A 22444-nucleotide genomic window follows, 5' to 3' on the forward strand; every position below is an offset into this window, starting at 1 on the left:
TGTGATAGGAATATCCTACTGGGCCAGCTAACGGTTAAGCCGGGCCCTCCTTTCCCCTCTTTCTCTCTCTCTCTCTCTCTGTCTCTCTCTCGCTCTCTCTGTCTCTCTCTCTCTCTCTCTCTCTCTCTCTCTCTCTTCTCTCTCTCTTTCTCTCTCTCTCTCTACGCTGGTATATTTTCAGACTGTTTCACGGCACACCTCACATTTCTGGCTCCTTAGGCCTGCCGCACAGAAGTTGCCAGATGTGATAGCGGCTGAGAAAGAAAGAGGTGAGAGACAGAAAGACATGTGTGTGAAAGGATGTGATGAAAATGGAGGGTGTGTGAGTGTGTTTCAGATGCTGTTTATAGTATAAGAGCCACTGTTCATTGGCAGTAAACAGAGAGAGAGAGAGTCAGCAAGGGGAGGAAATGAACAATGGACGGGAAGTGATCAGTAATCTGCAGTGCGAGCTGTCAGCCTCCATTACAACAGCCTGTCTGGACCTCATTATAGGTAAATTCATTTGGCTTAGGGGCCAAACATACACGAGGGTTTGAGGAAGCGTGTGTGTAGGTAGGAAAACACAAATGAATGGTGAACGCTGCAGGAAGCAAAAGACAGTAGAGTTTGCATATGTTTTGGTGGTATGATCCTCTGAACTCTTTTTGGAAACCTGTTTGTTGTTTGTTGCAGAAATGCTCACAATTCATTTTTTTAACAAGTCCAAGTCAAGTCTCAAATGTCTTGGTTGTAATCAGCATTCTGTCATCTGCCACATGCCATCCGGTCTGCTTAGAACACTGCATAGCTATAAGGAATCCAATGCATGTACTGCATCCTTTGATCACTTATATGATAGATATATGATCACTTTAAAAAGGCTATTTACATTATACATTACATACGTTATACACACAAGCCTCTCAAACCCAGAGATGCTTACAAGTCATTGTTTTGCAAGTCTCAAGTCGCTGTGCGCAGTCCAAGTCCCCATCACTGGTTTGTTGTCTCATATATTCAAATCCTCGACTTTGTTTATTAGGAAGTAGGCAAGCCTGTTGGAATCTGCATGATAAAATATTTATAGATTTAGCATTTGGCAGCTAAATGCATTGCCATCCACTGGAGAGCTACTGTTTTGCCAACTCTGTCACGCTGGAGCTCTCAAATGATTTAACACTTCATAAGGTCTCTGATATCAAAGGGAAACTCCAAGATTTCCATATTCAATTTAATTTCTGGAAACTAGAATACAAAATAAATTACCTGTATTTTAATATGGGCCTTATTCATGTAAGTGTGATGATACAGGCATTGTATTAGTTTTAGTGGGGGGAAAGGAGGAAACAGGCACTGAAAAATGGGAAGAAGTTGAAACAAGTGCTAAAAAAAGAGTGTAAACCAGGCAGGTAGAGAGAGAGAGAGGGGGGGGGGGGGGGGGGAGAGAGAGAGAGAGAGAGAGAGCGTCTGCGAAGGGAGACGTCTGGAAAACAGCATCTTTCCCTCCACTCTGCTCCTCCCCTCTTCCCTCTCGGCATCTCTCCCACGCTCCAGAGCTAGCCTTCAGCTCCCCGTATCCTCCCTAAATTCTCCCGAGGTCCAGCCTGTATTTGTGTGAGTGTGCATATGTGCATTGAAGCCTGCGCGTGTGTGTGCGAGTACTTGACGCTGTGCTCAGTAGCCTACTCTCTCTCTCTCTCTCTCTCTCTCCGTCCCTGCAGCTGAGGTGGGCGCGTGGAGCCTCTGACCCTCTCTCGCCCACTCTATCTGTCTCTCCCTCTTTGCTGCAGCTACAGGGGGGCTATGGATGGACTGCGTTTACCTCCACTCATCGAGGAGGCTTTGGACTCTACAGGTTTGTGCAGCTGTTTTTATCGCTGTCTGTTTTCGATTCTGTGTGTATGTGTGTGTGTGTGCGCGTGTGTTTTTAGCACCGCGCTAACAGATCAAGATCAGGGGGTCGATGCTTATCTCTGCTGAGGAAGAGTGTTTACTCCTGAAGTGAGGGATGGGGCGGTGAACTGAGGAGGCGGAGGAGATGGAGAGAGGTGGTCAGCTGGTAGGAAGCGGGGAGGTGGGAGCCCGTCGTCTTTATTAGGAGCTGTGGTCGGGCTGACAGACTGACTGACGACTGGGTTTTACTGTCGGCTGTGGCATCTGTGGACATTTGATGGAGGCGACATGCTGCCAGGTAATAATAGAAGGCTGGCAAGTATAGACTCAGGAAATAATGCGGTCATTAGTTAGCTGTGTTGCACAGGTTATTCTGAGGATGATTGAGGATTGATGCAATGTGGAGTCATGAAGTGATTTATTTTATCTCAGCTTGTTTTTAAACTTTACATTTCAGACTGCTTTCAGCTCGCACTTGAATTCTTGTGTATAGACTCATTTTGCATATCATGGTTGTGTGTTGGACAGCCCCTGGTAAGCTGGTAATGATGTCCCTGAATGTGGCTCTATGATTATTTGGCACAATGCATTCTCACAGAGTCAGTACTGTGTAACTGGCTGCAGGGAGCAATGTGTGGAATGTTTTCTTGTGTCTGTGTGTCCCAACAAGGGAGAAGAGTGTGTTTTGACAGAGCTGCTCTGTGTGGGACGCTGGGAGGAGGATGTTTATTGGTGTGGAGGGGCTCAGAGAGAACCACAGGTCAACAGCCCTTGGACCAGCCGGACAGGTTGCCTGAATCTGGCTTCCTTTTCCTGTACTGTCCTAAAGTTGAACTCTCAATAACAAGTATTTGGCGGAGCCTCCCCCCCTGCCCTGTAGACTTATTAAACCACTTTTGGTCTCAGTGGTAATTTCCTTTCTTACATTTATTATGCTGTAGCCTGCGTATTGGCCATCATAACATGGATGCTGTCTCAGGGGAAAATTCTTCCTCCCCAATACTTCTTCCTGTTATCTTAACTCTGGAGACCTCTTTCCTTTCGTCACAGCCTGAGATGTGCTTTTAAAGCTGGAACTTCAACGTGTGGTGATGGCGAGTGTTTGGGTTAATGTAGCGTGAATCCTGATCTTAAAAAGAATAGACATACAGCAAACAAAAAAAGGGATTTAGTAGTATTACTTTGTATCTTTTTGAATGTGTGGATCTAAAAGGATTAAACTGCATTTATTCTTTCCTGGCTGAGGTCAGTCAGCTAAACATCAGTCAGGGTTCTTAGGAAAAAGGGACTTTGCGCTAAACAGTTCTATTTGAGGCTTTTATTTTCAATGGATTTTCAATCCTGCTGAGAAGTAATTCCACTCAGCACTGAAAAAAATGCCTCTAAAATAAAAAAAAAAAGCCGGTTTGACATTTGCAAGCTGTCTGTGTGTCTCCAACCATCCGCCACCATATTGTTCCTCCCACTTGCACGAGTCGCTGGCCATATCTCTCTCCATCCTTCTCTCTGCTTTCCCACTCAATATCTCATCCCCCTCTTTCAAACGCAATCCTCTGCTCTCAGCGCCCACACACCCTCCAACGCACACACACACAAACACACACACACACACACACACACACACACACACACACACACACACACACACACACACACACACACACACACACACACACACACACACGCAGAGAAACACAAACCTTTGCACCTGCCAGTGGCTCAGCCCACACAGCATTTCTCTACTGTCCTCTCCTGCTTTTCTCCGGTGTTGTGCCCTCACGTTGTGGGATTCACATCAGCAGTGTTGTTATTCCCAAAGGCTGCACAAACAGGATTTCTCTCAGCTCTCTGGAACTAATAAACAGCAAAGTTGCTGCTGTAGACACACTTTGTAGATCTGGGAGCTGCAGAGACCTGCTGAGAAAAAAACAACAGTGTGAGATTCTAACATCAGTGTTTAATATGGCCCGGCAAATGAAAACAAACATCGCATGTTTTTCCACCCTCAGGCATCCCAGCATCCCCCACCAACCTCTGCACCACCTTATCCCCGTTTCCCCCCATCAGACTTTAGTGCTTTTTAAAGCAGGCTTTCAGGGCACTCTGCAGGCCCCTAGAAAAATTGAGTGTGCCACATGTTATTTGATTCTCTCTGGGTTGCATAATGGAAAAATTCCTAAAACTTTCGGGTGACTAGAGAAGGTTCAAGAACTCATGCGGCTCCTTCCTGCGGGTTATTCTATGGATTTCTAAAAACTTTTCTTCTCCCTACGCAGAAATGCTCGGCGCCGTCAACCTGTCATTAGGGCGCACTCTCTCTCCCTCTGGGTCTTTATCCATTTCAGATTTGGCAGCTACTCCCTCTTCCCTCTGTGATTTAAGTGATGCGAAACCTTCCACGGAGATTGCTTTCAGGTGGGATGTGATGTGTGATCACATGGATTGTTCCCACACCACTTGTTTTCATGCTTTGTTCTCTGTCGCCATTCATATCTCTGAACGGAATACGCAACAAGCACATGCTCACACAAACACATCACAGCCACACGACCACTCCTGAAAAAAAGCATCTTTTCACCGACAGTATGTACACACGGACACAGATTATGTGCACGCTCATCTAATGAGGCCGAATTATAGCTCATTCTACGATGTACCTCTATTCCGTTGACCCATTTTCTCTTATCTCACTTTGAAAGTGCAAACATGGATTTCCATTTAAATAACAGAGCGGCTCATTAAGTCAGTCCAACTCTTTGGTGCTCATGATTCCTGTTTCTTTTCTTGTCGCCTCCTGCTGCTGTTGTTCCTCAGTTTTCAGGCTCAAAGTACTGAGAGAGAGAAAGAGATAACCTCGCATTAACCTCATGAGACCTCCTACCCTGTAGCCCCCTCCTCATCTCAAGCTCTTGAGTCTCACACCGTTTGAAGTCAGAAAACCTCATTTGATGCTTCGCCATATGGGCTTCATGAATGACACCTGATAAAATCACTTGGGCTGCTCTGTGGGGAAAAGCAAAAAGCAGACAGACAGATTTCCATGCTTAGTAAAAGCAACAAAACAGCTTTATCACCATGGTGACTTTCCACATGGTGAAGCCCTGGGTTGTTGGTGTGCATAGGTCTCCATGGAGATTAATTAGTGTGCTGCTTCACCTGAGTCCTTCTACGTCATTTCAAGAGAAAGTGAGCAGCTCGAGTCCCCTCGGGCACTTCATGACTCCTCCTTCTTTGCCCCTCTTTTATTGTCTTCTCCTCCTTTTCCTCTTTTGCTCTCGCGCAGTCTCTCCGTCCTTTCCGACTCTCCCTCCCTACATTATGTGTTGCTGAGGAAGTGTTCCAGCTGTAGAGGAATAGCTACAACATCAGTGCCGAGATGGCTTCAAAGCCGGGGTAGCGGGGTGCATTATGCATGGCCTCCTACACAGCTGCCGAGATCCACGGCATATATTCAGACCCGTGTGATCCTATATGTGTATATGAACTCATCATAAGTGGGCCCAAGAGATAATACAACCTAATGATACACGAGCCTGCATGCCACTGTATATATTCACACACACAGGTACAAGCGCATAGGCCTACATTCATATACGTTTTAGGATATATAATTATATGCCACACACATAAACAAGCACCACCTGTCTCCCCAATCCCATTTTCAAGCTTGGTTCAGCACAAGGCAACCGTCTCATCACACCTGTCGACAGCCTGCAGCTCGGGTTTCTGTGGGCCGCCATTTCTTTTCACAGCTGATTTGGCTCCAAATGTTCCTCTCAATACAGTGAAATCAGATATTTAACTAGCAGTCAGAGGGGGAGAATGGAGATGTGCTACATAGAGAAGTTCACATTTTAAATCAGATAACACCTGATTACATAAAGCAGTATGCAAATCAAGATTGTAGAAACGTGTTAAGGTAAAATGACAACTCCTTTTGCAGACATTTCTTACTCAGTAAATTGCTATCTACTCTACCACACTGTACGATAGATTTTTATTTTTGCTGCATATTTAATGTGCAGAAGTATAAGTGAAACCGCAGTGTTTTATGGAGAAAGGCTTGCCTGTGGTGCTAGGTAAAAGCAGCTCTGTCCCACATACACGCCTCTGCTAGCATGCCTCTCTCTGCTAAAATCCTCACTCTGCTCCTCAATTTGGCAAAGTCCAAATTTCATTACTCCATCACTGAACACTAAATCAGAGGCAAAACAAAGGGCTTGTGTTGCCACGTTGATGCTCACATTTAATCTCGGACAGCTATTCTAAGATGCTGACAAAGAACAGTCAGTCTCGCTTGTTGTCTCCTCTCTAAAGTGGCACAATGTTTGCAGTGACATCCTCAATGTGTTTTGCTGCAGTGTGATTACAAAGGAATGTGCCATGGCTAGATAAAGCCATCCTCTCCCCGGAGCCGTAACACCGCTCCTGAGATGACTCTCCTGCCCGCCCCTGCTCTTGTATGCAAGCAGCGTCCATGTCTAATGCAAGCCCTGCGTGACTGAAGACCAGCGCTGTGCCAAGTATGCGGTGGAGTGATCACAGGTGTTGCTGCAGCTGATTCTGCTGCACAATGTATTCGACATTCACTCACAAGGTGAGGGGATAAAGCTTCCTTGAGGACTGAGATGATTAACAGGCTGTTGGGAATAGCAGGCAGGCAGACTTACGGCAACACTGAACCGATAGTTGGAGTGGTTTAGAGTCGGAGATGAATGCAGAATAATATGTTGGTAGCGGTTGAATCCTTCGCAAAGATGTCATCAAAGGAAGTTGAAAACAGAGCAGCGGTGCAGAAAGTGTGAAAAAAGTGTGTACAAAACGTATTTCTTGCCGTAATCTGTGTCACAGTTTGTTTCTGATCGTATGTAGTTTGTAGTTTGTGCCCATCTGAGAACAGTCTGAATGCTACACAGCTATGAAACCTAAGCACAAATGGCTTGAGCTAAAGCTGTCAGTTATCACGCCCCAAGCTAGAAATCCTGAAGGATTCGGACGTGAGTAACATTCATTAGGGGGCATTCATTTTGCCTCTTGATGGCCTTTAGTTGCCGCTGGCTATACAAGCAGCTCCGGCTCTCTCCCTGCCACACGGCTTCCTCCAGCTCTCTTCTTTATGACTAACTCATTACACCAGCATCAACGTTTAATGACAAAATAGCCCAGCGCTCATGAAACCCCTCACACGACTTTCAGGGGTTGCATTGTTTAAATGAACATTATTATGAGACATGAAGAAAGCGGTCTGCTGCTAATGTTATAGAGATACAATAGGAAAATGGTGCAACTGCTCGGTTGTGATGGAAATAGTTACATCTAGTGAGAGGAACAACAAGGCAGAGAAATAATTACCTCAAGAGATGGAAGCATCCCCTGAGCCAAGATTACACCGCTGAGCATCACTCTTAATTAGGTAGATCTTTAGTTAATACTTTACCGTGTCCCCTGCTGCTCCTTCTTCTCAACACCAGTCCCCTGTCTCATCCTCACACTGCTTTCTAAGCACAAACAGCAATTTTGAGGCACTCGGAGATCACTCAAACATGAATGCGTGATGCTACACATCAATTTAGTTCTGAGATTGGACTTGACCCTGCAGGGCGTGTTATTAAGAGAGAAATGTAGGCCAGTGTGTGATGTAAGCCAAATTTCAAGGGATAAGGCAGTAACTGATGCACGAGTGATTTTTTAACCTCTAATTGCACCTCAGAACAAACTAACATTGTGGATATAATCTCCTTTTACCTCTGGTCTTTCCTGCCTGGCAGCAAATTTAATCTGACTAATGGGAAAAGCTTTTTCTTCCTAGTCAAATGGGAATTTACCGTCATGATGCCCTTCCTTCCAGTTTTCTAACCTGCTCTGCATTCGTCTTCGCAGAAGCAAACAACAGCGGTTAGTGTCAAATCAAGTCTATTAGTATGGCTCTTCATCATATACAATGTCTCATTGGGCTTTACAGACCCCAATAACAACAGCTCAGTCCAGGCTGTCTGCAAGGACGAAGAAAACCAACACAAAAAAAGCAAAAGCAAAATGGCAGACGACCATGTAATGTGACACAGTGTGATACCAGAGAGAGATGTGTGTTTGTCACATCTCTTACTATGACTGGTAGCTCGGGTTATTATGGACTTGGCGGTGCATTGCTGAGTGGTGAGTCATAGTGATTGCTTCAGCATACAGGCCCACCTCCCCCCTTCTCTCACCGCATTGTGTCAGCTAACTCACTCCACCTACTGGTCAGAAATTTAAATGTAAAACGTAATGTGAATTAACATTGTAATTAAGTCAACACGTGGTATGTATTAATGACGTCTCACTTAACAACCACATAGTGTCAAAACTTTGACACAGGAGACATGTTTCGACATATATATTTTTAATGCGTTCTTCCCGACAAGAATGGAGTTCTTGATTTTTTTCTTTGAAAATCTCAGCTCTAATCTCATAAGAGGGCTATCAGTAGTTCTGTATATTTAAATCAGAGTGTTAAATCGAGGTACATGAGTGGAATAGATGTTGGTGTTCAAAGAACTCAGTGCCGCTTCAATCACAAGATGGTGCTGTTGATTCAAAAGAAAACACAGTCTGTGTTGCGTTTCCCTCTCTTCACCTATCAGGCATCCCTTTCTAACGCCGCTGTCATTTTGTCATCAGATGACCCGTGCGATCTGAAAGCAGAGTGCAGCCCCACCATGGACAACAACATCACAGCGAAGGAGAGAGGCGTGCTGGAGGAGAACAACGAGAAGGAGGAGATGGACCAGGAGAGAGCTCAGGAGGAGGAAGGGGAAGAGAGGAAGCTGAAGGAGGAGGAAGGCGATGGGGACGAGAAGATGAAGAACGAGCAGGAGCCGCTGACGGAGGAGCAGGAGCTGGATGAGCTGAGGGCCCAGGTGCTGCAGCTGCTGCTGGAGCTGGACGATGCCAGAGAGACCTCCAACAAACACCAGGAGGGCTTCCATGAGCTGCAAGGTGAGACTCACAGCCTTGGAAATAACTGTATACTATTTATTCATTATTTATTGCCTTGAATCATCTATCTTCCCTTTATTCAACAGTCATCTGACCTGAAATCAAAATCTATGGAACCAAATGCAAACATCTTCCACATACCCTAAATCCTGTCATCCTGGGCAACGTAAAAAGTAAAAAGAAATCCTCTCAAATACACAAATACTCTCAAATACTGGAATATCCTGGAAATCCCTGTAGCTCTTGTAGCATAGCAGATGTTGCGCAGTTAGCCAGAACTAGAATCTCCCTTAACCTTTAATCATGTCGTGGAAATTCAATGCAATCTGCACAGTGTGTCCAGTGTAAACACGGTTGACCAAAAAGGATCAGTTTCACATTCATACAATGATGGCAGAGGCTGCCATACAGAAACTTGCTCAGTATCTCATTTAAATGCTCGATGGGCCTCATTTCTCTGCATCTGATCAATATTGATCTTGCATTTGCATTTCTTGAGACCCAGTTTCTCAAATCTCTGCAATGGAGGTGGTGGGTGAAATGTTATCTATTCTAGACCAATAAACAAAGTGGAGAGTGTGGGTTTCTGGCACAACTTCACCTGCTGCCAAGGTGCACGGAGAAGGGAAAATTCTGAAGAACTCACTTATACACTCACTTAAGCAACACTTATAGTATATCAACCTTCTTTACACACAGCCACAGAAGAAAACCCCTGTCCTCTCCATCCAGCTTAACCTTCCACCGGAGACATCTCCTGTTCATCACAATCGAGTTGAACATGACACTGACACTGACACAGGTCCTCATCATGGGCGCTAAATGGAGCATCACTTCATAGCTTAGAAATGATGAGCTTAACGTTCAGGGACACCAGCAATGAGTAAAGCCTTGGGTATGGTGCTACAGTGAACTCAGTGTGTGTGTGTGTGTGTGTTTGCGTATTTATGACTATGTGTTTATGACTGTGTGTGACACTATAAGACATGGCATGGTGAGCTCAGATGTTTGTTTGGCAGCGGTAGAGGCATTCCTCAGACAACTGCCTGCCTGCTGAGGGAAGCTTCCAGACTGGGTGTCCTACCTCGACCACAACCAGAAATCTCTTTTGGTCAACTCCCACTGGGAACAGTCAGCTGTTCATGCTGCTGGCAGCTGTTGTGGGGGGGGGGGGGGGGGGGGGGGGGGGGGGTCCTGAGTGTAAACGGTCAGAGAATTACGTTAGGGAGGTAAAGATCATAATTATCAATATGACGATTATTAAAACAAGCTGCCAATTTTATTTTGTCTCGTTATCATATTTTTTCTTTGTCCATTTTTTAAAATTATTTTTGTGAAGTTATATTGTCATGTGATCTTATTGTCGTATACATATAGGATATTTATAAAACTGATATAGTAACAAATCTTATACTAATACCGATGGTCCGGCTCATGTTGTATTGTGACACACAGAACTGCTTGTGTCATTCAGTCATGCCTCAAGGTTGAACCGCTTATCAAGTTGTCATCTTTCTATTGGCCTGCTGAACTAACATTTCCTCTTATCTCTCTACCCACTTCCCCTCCCCTCCCCACTCTCCTCCACTCCTCTCCACTTCCTCTCTCCACCAGGTCTGTTGGAGGATGAGCGTCTGGCAAGTGCCCATCAAGCTGAAGCCTTCACACGACAGATCATGAATCTACAAGGTATCGACATAATAAAACGCTCCGCAGTGAAGCTCTGTTCTTTGAAATAACCCAGACAATAACTATTACTATTCCCCGGAACCAGGAAAAATCAATCAAACATTCAAATCAGCTATTGCCTATTACATTTGTCCTGTCTGTCGATAGTTAAGGTCGATGCCAATTTTGACAACAGGACCTCCATCTTGTATGTCACTGTATGGTAAGATAGGTATGTGACTGACTAGAACGCTTGCAATCATTTGCTTTATTGATTCGGGGGCAATTCATTTCTTGTGACCATTTTTTTAAAATGACATTTTACGTAAAGAAATCATTCACACAGAGACACAATTATTCCTCAGAAATCCTTATTGAGATTTGAGCTCAATCATGAGTGATCAATAAAACACACCTCAGAACCAACACAATACCAACAAAGAAACAAGGATAATGGCTCTGAGTAAGAAAAAAGAAAGAAAGGAAACAAAGTCTTTACACAAAAAGAGACAATTGAATATAGAAAATGGAGGAGCTGTGCATAGTTTTTAAAGCTACGACTTTTTTTTCAGTCAGTTGGGGAAACTGCCAAACTATTTAATGATGGATCTGCAATGCATGAATTACATCCGAACTGTTTAATCGAGTAATTACTGGTTTTATTGCCATTACCCTTTACTATTGCTCTTGTTGTTGAATATTTTCCTTTCCTGAAAATACTAAGCCAACATCTGAATCTGACCCTGAGAAAAAGGTCTGTTACCATCAGTTACATCAGCTCCTCTTCCAAACTGTACCCACACACACACACACACACACACACACACACACACACACACACACACACACACACACACACACACACACACACACACACACACACAAGAACACATCACCCACACACACACAAACACATGCAGGCCCACTGATGCAAAACCTCAGGTAAGATCATACACACACACACACACACACACACACACACACACACACACACACACACACACACACACATTTATACACTTATACTGATACTGCAGTCTAACCCACATTGCCCTCCTCCTCTCCCTACAGCCCAGCTGCGTTCTGTGCAGGAGGAGATGGACAGCCTGGAGGAGGAGAAGGAGAGCGAGGTGGCCGAGGCCCAGGAGGAGCTGCGTGTCGCTCAGGAGGAGGTGTTCCTGCTCCAACAGGCGGCAGAGGAGGCGGCGGCAGAGAGGGAGAACGACATCGCCTCGCTGCAGGAGGAGCTGTGTCGCCGGCGGGTCGAGCTGCAGCGCCTCAGCGAGGAGACCCAGGAGTACGAGCTGGAGATCACCACGCTGAGGGCTGAGATCAGCATGAAGAGCCAGCGCAGGGACGCCGAGAGGAGAGAGGGTGAGGGACGAGGAGTGTCGAGTAGATGGGTGTAGATGGATGCCAGGGAGAAGGGATGGACTGATGTAGGCCTGTTGTTTTATTACAGTAGGTCTCTATAAAACACAAGAAGTCTTGGTGGTGCACCTCATCTTCATATCTTGTGCAAACAGCCATCATGTCCTTAGCCCATGATCCGTCTTTGTTGCTGATATTATGAAAACAAAGCACGACGCTATGGATGTTCTTATTCCACGCTCACATCAGGTTAGCATCCCACAGTCAAGCACGTCAATCATTTGTGGGGTTTAATAAATATTACAAATTACAAATGTGGTTGCTGAGTGCTGCAAGGGGAGTGGTGTGTGTGTGTGTGTGCAGATGTTTGTGTGAGGATACCAGGGACATGAAGTCATGAGGGGGAGGGATATGCACTTCTAACACATGATATCATCGCTGGGCTCTGCAGCTGAGCCTCGGGTGGGACTGAGGGAGGGGAGTTCATATTATATAATTGTCAGGCTCTGTATTTCATATACAAGTACAATCTGACTCACAGTTGGCATTTATTTTAAAGGATCAGTTTGACATTTTGACCAAGACCAGTAACTTCCTGGAGTCTAGCAATTGGTCCCAGCAAAGAAGTAGTTCAGCACTTAAAAACTGCATAACACGGCAAATAGTATTTTTCAATTAATTGTTTTTGTAAGGATTAAACAAACAAGATATAATGTTTTGATCAGTGAGCGTTAGAGACGGGCTAGCTGTTTACCCCTGTTTCCATTCTTTATGTTAAGCTAAGCTAACCAGCTGCTGGTGGTCGCTTCCTATTTAGACATGAGAGTGGTGTCAAGCTTCTCATCTACTTCTCGTCAAGAAAGCGCAAACACAAGCTATTCCTTAAATACATTCCGTACGTGTAGTAGTGATGTAAAGGCCTCAGTCAGTGACATTAAAGATGAGCTCAACTGACCTCCTCCATCTCTGACCTTCCTTGATCTGTCAGGTGACGTGGACCTGCTGAAGGAGGAGTGCCGTACGCTGAGGGAGGAGTGTCAGACCCTGAAGGAGGACAACAGACGTCTCACTGAGAGGCTGCAGCTGCTGCAGAGACAGAGGACATGGTGAGAGGTCAATGGCTGTTCACTCGTCAGCTGTGCTTACTGGTACAGCTGGAGGGGATACCCTCCGGAATACTACACTACCCACAGGCGTTCACGTCACGTCTCATTTAGAAAAGACTGCGAGGCCACCTGTTTAATCACTTAACAACATCATGCGAGGGATTACACATAAATGTATTAGTTGATAAGTAGATTGACAGAGAATTAATCAATGACAATTTTGAGATTGAAAGTTCATTCTTGACGTTTAAAAAACGTTAAGCCGTTAAAACCCACTTAGGCAGTTCTCATTCACCAGTGTTTAAATATTTGGGATTTGTTCTTAGGTCAGAACACACACAGGCTAAAGAGCCCACGTACGCACATTTGAGTGCAGATATGTTTGTACATAATATGTTTGTACTGCATTTTCATCAACTCTACAGCTTCTGTAGGTACGTTTCTTTGGATCTTTTTCAAGAAGAAATATAAAAGAAACATCGGAAGATATTGATGATTGAGGCCCAATCTCCACACAGGATCTATTTAGTAGCTGTTATGTTTTTTTCTTCCTCAGCAGACGGGGAACAGGGTGTACTCCATCTGCTGAGGAAGATCTTGTGATACATCGAACGCAAAAGCCAACTTTATTTATAGCACTGTTCTAAACATAAGCTACGCAGTGCTTGACTGGAAGAAGAGAAGGGAAACGGGGAGTCGGAAGAAAGAGAGAAGACAATACGTACAAAACGGAGAAATAACTTACAAAGTATAAAATCAAGAAAAACAGCTGAGAAGTCCCAACAGCATAAGCGCCATGACCATAACAGTTACTGGACCATGTGGTGGGACAACAATTTAGAATAATGATTAATCACATTTAATTAATCAAGCTATAAATACCAATCATTGTTACATAGTTCCATGCTTTTCTCTGTTCTGCATCTTTTGGAATTTAATTTATAAAAGAGAGTTTTGGGCTGTTGGTCAGACAAAACAAGCAATTATACTGTGATGGGCCTTTTTCATTGTTTTCTGACATTTTATAGACTAAACAATTAACTGATAATAAAAAAACCGAATCATTTTATTAGTCGAAATGGAAGTAATCTTCTTGTTCTATTACAAGGATGGCTAGATACATTTGCCGGCATGTCTGTAACAGAAACACACAAATAATGGAAAAACTGTGTCTTCATCAGTAATCAGACTAAATGTACACCATGAGCAAACCTCTGCATGCATCAAGCTCTCTGGTTATCACATCAAATAGCATAGCAACCACATTCAGCCTTTGATCATGGAGATGATCAGCCCATTTCTGAGCTTTCAGCTCTTTCAGCCGAAACAGGAAGTTAATGCTGTATTCTTCACCATCGCTCCTTTCGTCCAGCTCCAGTGTCTACCTGTCACTGAAAGAGGAAGACGTAGAGGAGGGCACAGAGGGGAAGGAGATGGAGACTGGCTCGGATGAGGTCATGACAGAGAGCTACATGACCATGGCCAAGTCTGGGAACTGTCGCCTGGTGGACGCCTCCATCCAAAAGAATATTTCATTTGATGGGAAGCCCGTAACATCAACCGGCTGGAATGGAGGCATCGGGGAGATTTTCTCCCTGAGGGAGCAGCTCAAACAGGCTGAGGAGAAGGCCTCACAGGTGCAGAGAGAGGTACGACGCATAATAGTGTCTTAGTAATGCATTGTTAGTTAAATGAATAAAGCATGGGCAGATTTTGCTCAACCATTATTAGCACATGGATTTCAATCGAAACCAAAAACATGTTTCAATAAATGCCGTCAGTCCGTCCACTGCTGTAAATAAAAAGACTGAATGTGACCTCTTGTGTCCTCCAGTGTAACGGTCTGAAGGTGGAGCTGCAGGAGCTGCAGGTACTGTATGACAGCAGTCAGAGGGAGAGAGCAGAGCTGGAAGAGGAACTGCAGCGCTGCAAGGCAGAGCTGGAGAAGCTGTCAGGGGGGGCTCAGGTGAGGGACAGACATGAATAATACAGTAATATACAGTTGGTTTCAGAAGAAGGGAAACTGATGTGATTAATGTAGGTTTGTGCGGTTTGCTTTGCATTCCTAACTTTAGATTCCAAAAGCATCTTTAGAGCAGGCTGTCTCTTAATTCTTTGATTTCAAAATGAATGTGAACTTGTCCTAGAAGAGGTTTTGAGAATTCCCGGCGATAATTGCGACAAGGTTAAAGCCACTTTTTCTTTGCACCCACACTGTCAACTAACACATAACACGCCTCACATCACACGTACTGTATCCTGTGTCTGTTGAGCCCACTTTCTCTGTGTCTCATGCTGTAGCAATATATGTTTGGATATGAACTGACCTGGCCTGTCAGTCCATATCTATTGTGTGCTTTGGGCTGGGAAACCTTCCCTCCCACTGTTTCTGTGTCTAACTTCTCTGTGACAGCAATTATTTTTATACTGTTGTTGGACTTAAACACAAAATCTGTGGAAAAAAAATTCAGGCATTCAAGCCAAGAATGTCTATTGCTCTTGTTCTATAGAGTAAAAAGTACTGAAAGGACATTTGCTTGTTTAGATTTTGTGATGTGTATTTTCTACCTTAAGGCTACCTTCTGTTCATTTCAATAAGGTGCTGTGTGAATGTCAACTTGTAGTTAAATGAAACGTATCTAAAATAGCTAATTGAAACAATTACTTAAGTCACAGTAACACTACTGTTGCATGATAAATGTTTGAAAGCGTGGATAGTTTAGATGTGTTATTAAGTTCTCACGGGAAAATCCAAAACTCTTAACGCAAGAAGCTGCAGTACCAAATTCATTTTCCTTTAATGTCGTTGTCCTCTGGGTTTGGCTTTTCGACAACACAGTTTGCGAACGCAGCACAGTTTGTCGCTTGAATGCACCAACCCGAGGACAATCTGTGGATTCAACTGCATTTCCACACAAAGACAGACTCAGTATTCTGCAAGTTGATTTTCACAAAGTCCTAAAAGGAATGAATACCAATGGCTACCTGTAAGGAAAGAAAATATGCATTCAGAAATCTTGAAAAAACTAAACAAAAAGACAAATCTATTGATTGGAAGCCATGCAAAGCCCTGTACTGTAATATGGTCCTTTTATGTCGTTAGAAACAAACAGGACTAAACCTCTGTGTTTTGTCTGCAACAGCCGTGATGAGATGTCTCTGCGTTGTGTCAAACTGTCTACCCGTGCCTGTCTCTGATGCTGTCCTTGTGCTCTGAATGTCCATGACCTCTCAGCCTGTGCGATAACAATTTTAGCAAAACATCAAAAAACAGACTACGAGGATAGACAGACAAAAAATACCACCATATGCAAGTCACAACAATCATGTCTTTCTTTGTTTGTCACCATAACATCACACGCAGCCTAAAAATGCCACACAGGACTGCTCACACATGCTCAAGTTGAGTTGATGTGTATGTCACCTTAAAGTTATGCTTTGTTTATTTAACAGGAAATGTAAATCACTCCATCACAACCTTTCCCCTTATTTCACAGCCATAGACCATGTCACACTTTTAATGTAGCGATGTGTAGTGGTGGTCCATTTGTGCTGTTGTCACAACCTTTTTTCTATCTGTGTTGTTATTATTTGGATACTTTAATCCATCCATTCATTCATTCCCTTCATTCCCATGGTCCTTGTGTTTGTTTTTATTCCCTCCTCAGAGATTCATCCATCCGTCTGAGCACCCTGTTCTCTCCATCCCCTTCATAGGAATGATTGTAATATTGGCTGTGGTCTGGTGCTGGTTGTCGGAGTTGGCGTCCCAGAGGGCAAGGTATGGGAGGAGCTTATCTCTATCTGATGCATAATGCTACATATGGTTCTTAACTGATTAAAGAGTCAGTTCACCCAAACTACAGAAAAACAAAGTTTCTCGCATCCCATTTCTAGCGATGCAGATAGTTTGGGTTTTATTTGCTCAGGTTTTTAGATTACTGTTTGTGAGAATTCTGTCTTACCCCGATACAAGAAAACGATCAAACGTTTTCATGGGAGCCAGAGAGTGTATTCTGTGAATTGTCCAGAGTGAGCAGGACACACTTTCTGAAAAGAGGTGTTGCTGGATTAAAGAAAAAAAGAATCTCTGTTGTATTTGGGTGGAGGCAGAAATATATCACAACTTGTTTTGCCATCTGCATGGCTCAATACTGCAAGATGTCAGTAAGAAAATATGTGTTATTTGAGTAAACTGACCTTTCATATAAATTATTGATTAAGATCCATTTACAGTGGTGGATGTTATGGGATGGTCTAAACTGCAGAAATGCCAAATTTGCCAGATAAAATCTTCGCTGAATGAAGGTAGATAATGACGTTAAACGTTTACAGAAGGTGGACGTGGGACGGGTGGGCAGTTTGGCAAATTAGAGCAAAATATTTCCTTTTTATGGAACTGAAGAAGTCTTTTACAGGAATAGTTCGACATTTTAAGTGCCTTCTTGCCAATAGTTAGATGAGAAGATTGAATTCATGGTAAAAAAAAATCTTCTCATCTAACTCTCTGTAAGGAAGCGAATAAAATCATTTTCCTAAAATGTCAAACTAACACTACTTTTTTCCTCTCTTCCCTCAGGGGAGTGAGGTAGGTTGGAACTCCATTTTGACTATCACTGCAGCCACAGCAGTGCTACTAATGATGACGAGCTTGTTGAGAGCTCTCGTCCGATGTTGATTGGATGGGCAACAACTGCACAGGGACAGAGGTCTGCTTCAGACTAGCCCTCGTTCTTCTCCTGCCATGTCTACAGACTCAACTGTAATTCTCTAAATGTGCTAGAGCTGACAGCTGTGTAGTAGAAAATGTATGGGATATCATGTCGCCGATGAGAAGGTACTACCTGCACCGAGAACGACTGCGCTCAGTCTCATCCGAGATTGAAGATGATGATGAGCTGACCTGCAGAGAGCCCACATGAGGACTGATCTCACTCCACTAAATGTATGCTAGTGCTGTGTCACTCCTCCTCTGTGTCTGTGAATTTCATTTTTCTCTCTTTTAGCAAACAATGTGATAAAAAAAATAGAATTAAGATTTTGATTGTTAATGTGCACCTAATGGTTTTCCATTTATTTAACCGTTATTTATTTATTTATTTGTTTGAAGTATTGTTCATAGTTGTCTCTGATAATATTGACAAACATGGAGTCTGGACATGTGATGCACTGAAATGTACACATGCCCTTTAAATGTAAATGTTATATTAAGTTATGATAAGTTGACTATTAATTACTTGTTGCTTTCCCCCCAAAATACGGAATACAATAAATTCGACATTCTGCAAAACTGGATTAAATGAACATCATCCTACCATTACCTCCTGCCACTGTATTACTGACCCAAACATGGAATATGTAAGCACCAATGATATTACAATGAGAACAGGAATAACTAAACACCTGTCAATCTAAGCCTAGCTTAAAAGGCTTATGTTCAAACCTTGGTTGGTGAAGCTCTTCTTCACAGTGTGCAGGCTCTGTCACTTCCGCCTGCCTTACAATTAATTGTCTTGTGTCTGTCTCTGAAATCAAACAACTCCTACTTTCCTCTTATCAGTTGGACCACCATGCCAGAAAGTCTGGTGCAGTGTTTCTGATTTATCTTACCTGCCCACAGCTCACTTTGAAATTCTCAAATCTTACACCCACAGCGACGCTACACACACATTACGGTTTGCTGAAGTTTTGTTACAGCAGATATCTCAGCAACTTTGGGAGCCAATTGTAGAACGATCAAAGTATATGAATGTGTTTAATGTCTAACATTTCAATGTGCAGCTTTTCTTCCTCTCCAGCAGGATTTAAATGGCTAGCGTCGTAGTATTGTTGTTTAGATTCACGAGGATCGCAGGTTGTTCCAGGTACTCAAGTGTGAGAATGTCGACAGCCGGCGTTTCCTTGTTTACTGACGACACGCTTTATGTAACAAACTGCAGATCTGATGAACACCGGTTGACATCCGGTCACACTTGGATTGAAACACTGATGCGTCTGAAGGAAAACATCAGGGTTTAGTAGTTGTGAAGGCATTTTAGAAATTGATATGGTTCCAAAATATGTAAATAGGAAGGTGTCAGAAAAAGTTTTAGCATTAATTACAACAAATATAAATGTATCTGTGGAAGGATTAATGTTTACATTTGTGAAACGTTTTTTATTTTTTTTTTGTGAAAATATTTTAGAACTGAAAAAAAGCATGTTAGAAAACATAGGAGCACAATATATAATTTACGTTGATTATGTTACTTTGTATTTCATGTAAATAGTTATGACATAGAGTACTATGGGAGAGATGTTTCTTAATTTGTACTGGCTTTGTAGAAAGTTTATTCTATTTTGAAAGAGCATCGTATATTTGATAGCCAAATAATATGCTGTGTAAATGTTTATTTATGGTGACGTTACTCAGAAGAACGGCTAGCATTGCTAATCATTTTCAGTACCTCTCTGTTGGAAGGTGGTGTAGTCATTGCATGCATTTAGACTGCATTTGACCGTAGTTGCTATGAGCAATATGACTCGTTAATTTCAGAAATGTTCTGAAACATTTGTCATTAAGCAGAACCGTGATAAACAATGCCTGACCTGTTATGTCTGCATATGAAAACATACTATGGAAATGATCTGCCGCTGAACTGCCAATGTTGTCACTGTATATTTACAAAATGATCAGTTTGCAATATAAATTAGATTCCCATTGACTGCAATGGTACATGACTCCTCTAAGTTTAATTCTTTTTCCCTTTTTCAGGACTATCATCATAGATTAACAAGCTTCTATACTGCTCAGTGTTTCTCAGCTTGGTGTTGCGTGTTTGATTGTTTTCAATACAGTTGTGGCTATTTTGTTACCTGGAGGTCTATTTTGTACTGCAAATGACAAATGAGAAAATAAATATATCTACCCCAAATGATGTCTGAGAGCTTTCTTTTCTTGGAAGGTGACCTCAGTGTCAGTCACAGGGTTTAAGGTGCCGCGGAGTCCCATTCATGAAATCACCAGCAGTCAACCTGAGTGAGAACCGCCTCTGCTGGGATTACATTACACGGGTTGAATGGATATTAATAACCGTCACTCCAGAGGCATGACATAGGCTCACAGATTCCTTACAGATGGCAGTAACTGATGTGTCAACGTTGTTGATGAGGCCCATAAACTACACGCATTACTCAGTTGCCACGACTCATGGTTCTCTAAGTTCAAGTGTGTCTAATTATCTAAAAGTAGCATGGATGTGCAGGCCTGGTCACGGGTTGGTACAGTTAGCTTAGCCCTCACTGAGCAACCTTCTGTCACTTGAGGTTTAATTTAAATTAGTTTCCAGAGTCTGCACATATTCCCAACAGATTCGGAATCAAGTTTCTGTCTCATTCTGTGTCAGAGTTGTGGCTAATGAAAAAATTAAAAGTGCCTTAACGGTCGAAATGTCAGATCCAGATCACCAGTGGGACGTCATCAAGTGGGCCTTGGCCCCCGGGCCTATCTGTCCAGCAAATTAGTCCCAAATCCCTTTTTAAATATTTAATATATTCACCTGACAGACTAACAGGGAAAAGCTAATTAACAAAGGTGAAATGCTGACTGTGAGAGCAGCCATTGGCAGTCTCTGGGGATATAATGTCAAGTGAACAGTGCACAGGTCAACAGTAGCTCTGTGACTGCTGGGTTTTTGGTTTAGTTCACACATACTTTATACTTCCTATCAAAGGTGGAATTATATTGTAATGTTATTGTGAGACAAGTATACCAAAGTATTCAAAATAACATTGTAAAACGTGTGTTTAGCAAATTGAGTCAAATGTGTTTTTGTTTTGTTTGTGTAAATAAAAGAATAATCGTTTCACTTTTGGTGCAACTAAACTTTTCTAGCGTTCATTTACACACATGGTGTTTACTCAAATACTGTATTCAAGTACATTGTTAGGTTCTTGTATTATGATGACTGTTTTCATTCTATGCTATTTATTTAACAATAACTTACTGCATGTCACTGGCAAATATTGTACTTTTTTAAGACTTCTGAAAATTAAGGTTTTACATAAAAGTTAATAAAATATGGGGATAAACCCACCTAGCAGTATATACAATAAAAAAAATGTCTTTACTTTGCCTGGATACGTTGTAAAATGTCGCAACTAATACATCGATAATAATTATTTAATTTCCTGAAATAACAGAATCAAAAGTAAATAAACTTGTTGTACTTTTACTGTTGATTCTGTAAGTACATTTTGCTGGTAGTACCTTTGTGCTTGTACTTAAGTCACATTTCAGGACATAACACAGGACTTTTACTTGAAGTAACATAAAAACATACCTAACAAATTACCACTTTTACTTAACTTAAATGTGTGAATACTTCTTTCATCACTGTTTACAATGATAACTGCAACCATGATATGTCAATATTGTAACAATACATTTTTATGGAGAGATTATGGGATTATTAATCCATTGCCAGATCTGCCTTACAATCCTCCTGAGATAACAACATGATTTAGTAAAAACAGTTTTAAAGTCTCCCTACTTTTATTATTATTGGAGAATATTCTGACTCATAATTCAAGTGAGGAGAAAATGTCTTAAATGGTTAAAGAAGAAACAAAAAAATCTTAAGAGTATGTTGTTACATGGTGGGAGATAAACCTGTCTGTGTCCAGACTGTGTATCCTAAGAAGTCCTTCTGCATGTGTCACAGCTATTCTTACCTCCCACTACTTCGTCAAGGATAGTGCCTGTCACTGCCATGTCCCTGACTGCTGAGTCACAACAGCATGACAACCCCCGCACCTGCAGCTAACACAACATTTATTGGCAATGACTTGTTTTGTTTATAGATGATCAATTTCACTATGTGCATACACCGTCATCTGTCTCAGTGTATTTCTGTTCACAGCCTCAGCTTCAATCAATGAATGCTGTCATGTTGACAAAGTTGGAGATGACACTAATTAGCTTTCTGTCAAATCAAAAAGTCAGTTTTGTCCTTTCTTGTTGAGTGGACAAAATATTCTTTTGTTGCTTCATTTGAAAGTGTAAATTGGGCTATAAATTCTGAATTTAGTGAGTTGAAAGGCAATTATAATACTCTCAGTTCTTGGTGACACCATTTAATAAATTTCCTACAATATATTTTGTTATGGTTGTGCTTGGTGGTGCAGAAACATGAGTTATTGTAAAGGCCTATTAAAATCCAATGTTAAGCACCTTTCCATAAACTTCCCTGAGCTTCTGTTGACCTTTGCCTGTCTACACAGAAATGCATTTCACTCGGGGGTGGCAGATAGCTGTGAAACACACGTAATGTAGTGGCTTCAGTCTCAGGGTGACCTCATCCTTTAAAATGTTTCATCTCCAAGGCCTCAGTGACAGAAGATAACGTTCAAAATTAAACTTCTGACAGTTCTCCCCAGTAAAAACACAACATATTGAGACAGGAGGA

The 22444-nt window shown here is 42.5% G+C and overlaps 1 protein-coding gene across 1 annotated transcript; it reads left to right on the forward strand.

Annotated features, from left to right (window-relative positions):
- The first annotated feature begins 237 nt into the window (after window positions 1–237).
- ccdc136b (coiled-coil domain containing 136b) lies at window positions 238–19902 on the forward strand. The gene is made up of 10 exons (XM_079163757.1): window positions 238–269; window positions 1704–1837; window positions 8536–8853; window positions 10468–10542; window positions 11593–11895; window positions 12881–12998; window positions 14371–14647; window positions 14833–14964; window positions 16667–16779; window positions 17578–19902. The coding sequence occupies exons 2-10, from the start codon at window positions 1786–1788 to the stop codon at window positions 17588–17590; spliced, it is 1401 nt and encodes a 466-aa protein (XP_079019883.1). The 5' UTR covers window positions 238–269; window positions 1704–1785; the 3' UTR covers window positions 17591–19902.
- Window positions 19903–22444: the final 2542 nt, after the last annotated feature.

Source organism: Pholis gunnellus (genome assembly GCF_910591455.1).
Source record: "Pholis gunnellus genome assembly, chromosome: 7".
Lineage (NCBI taxonomy): Eukaryota > Metazoa > Chordata > Actinopteri > Perciformes > Pholidae > Pholis > Pholis gunnellus.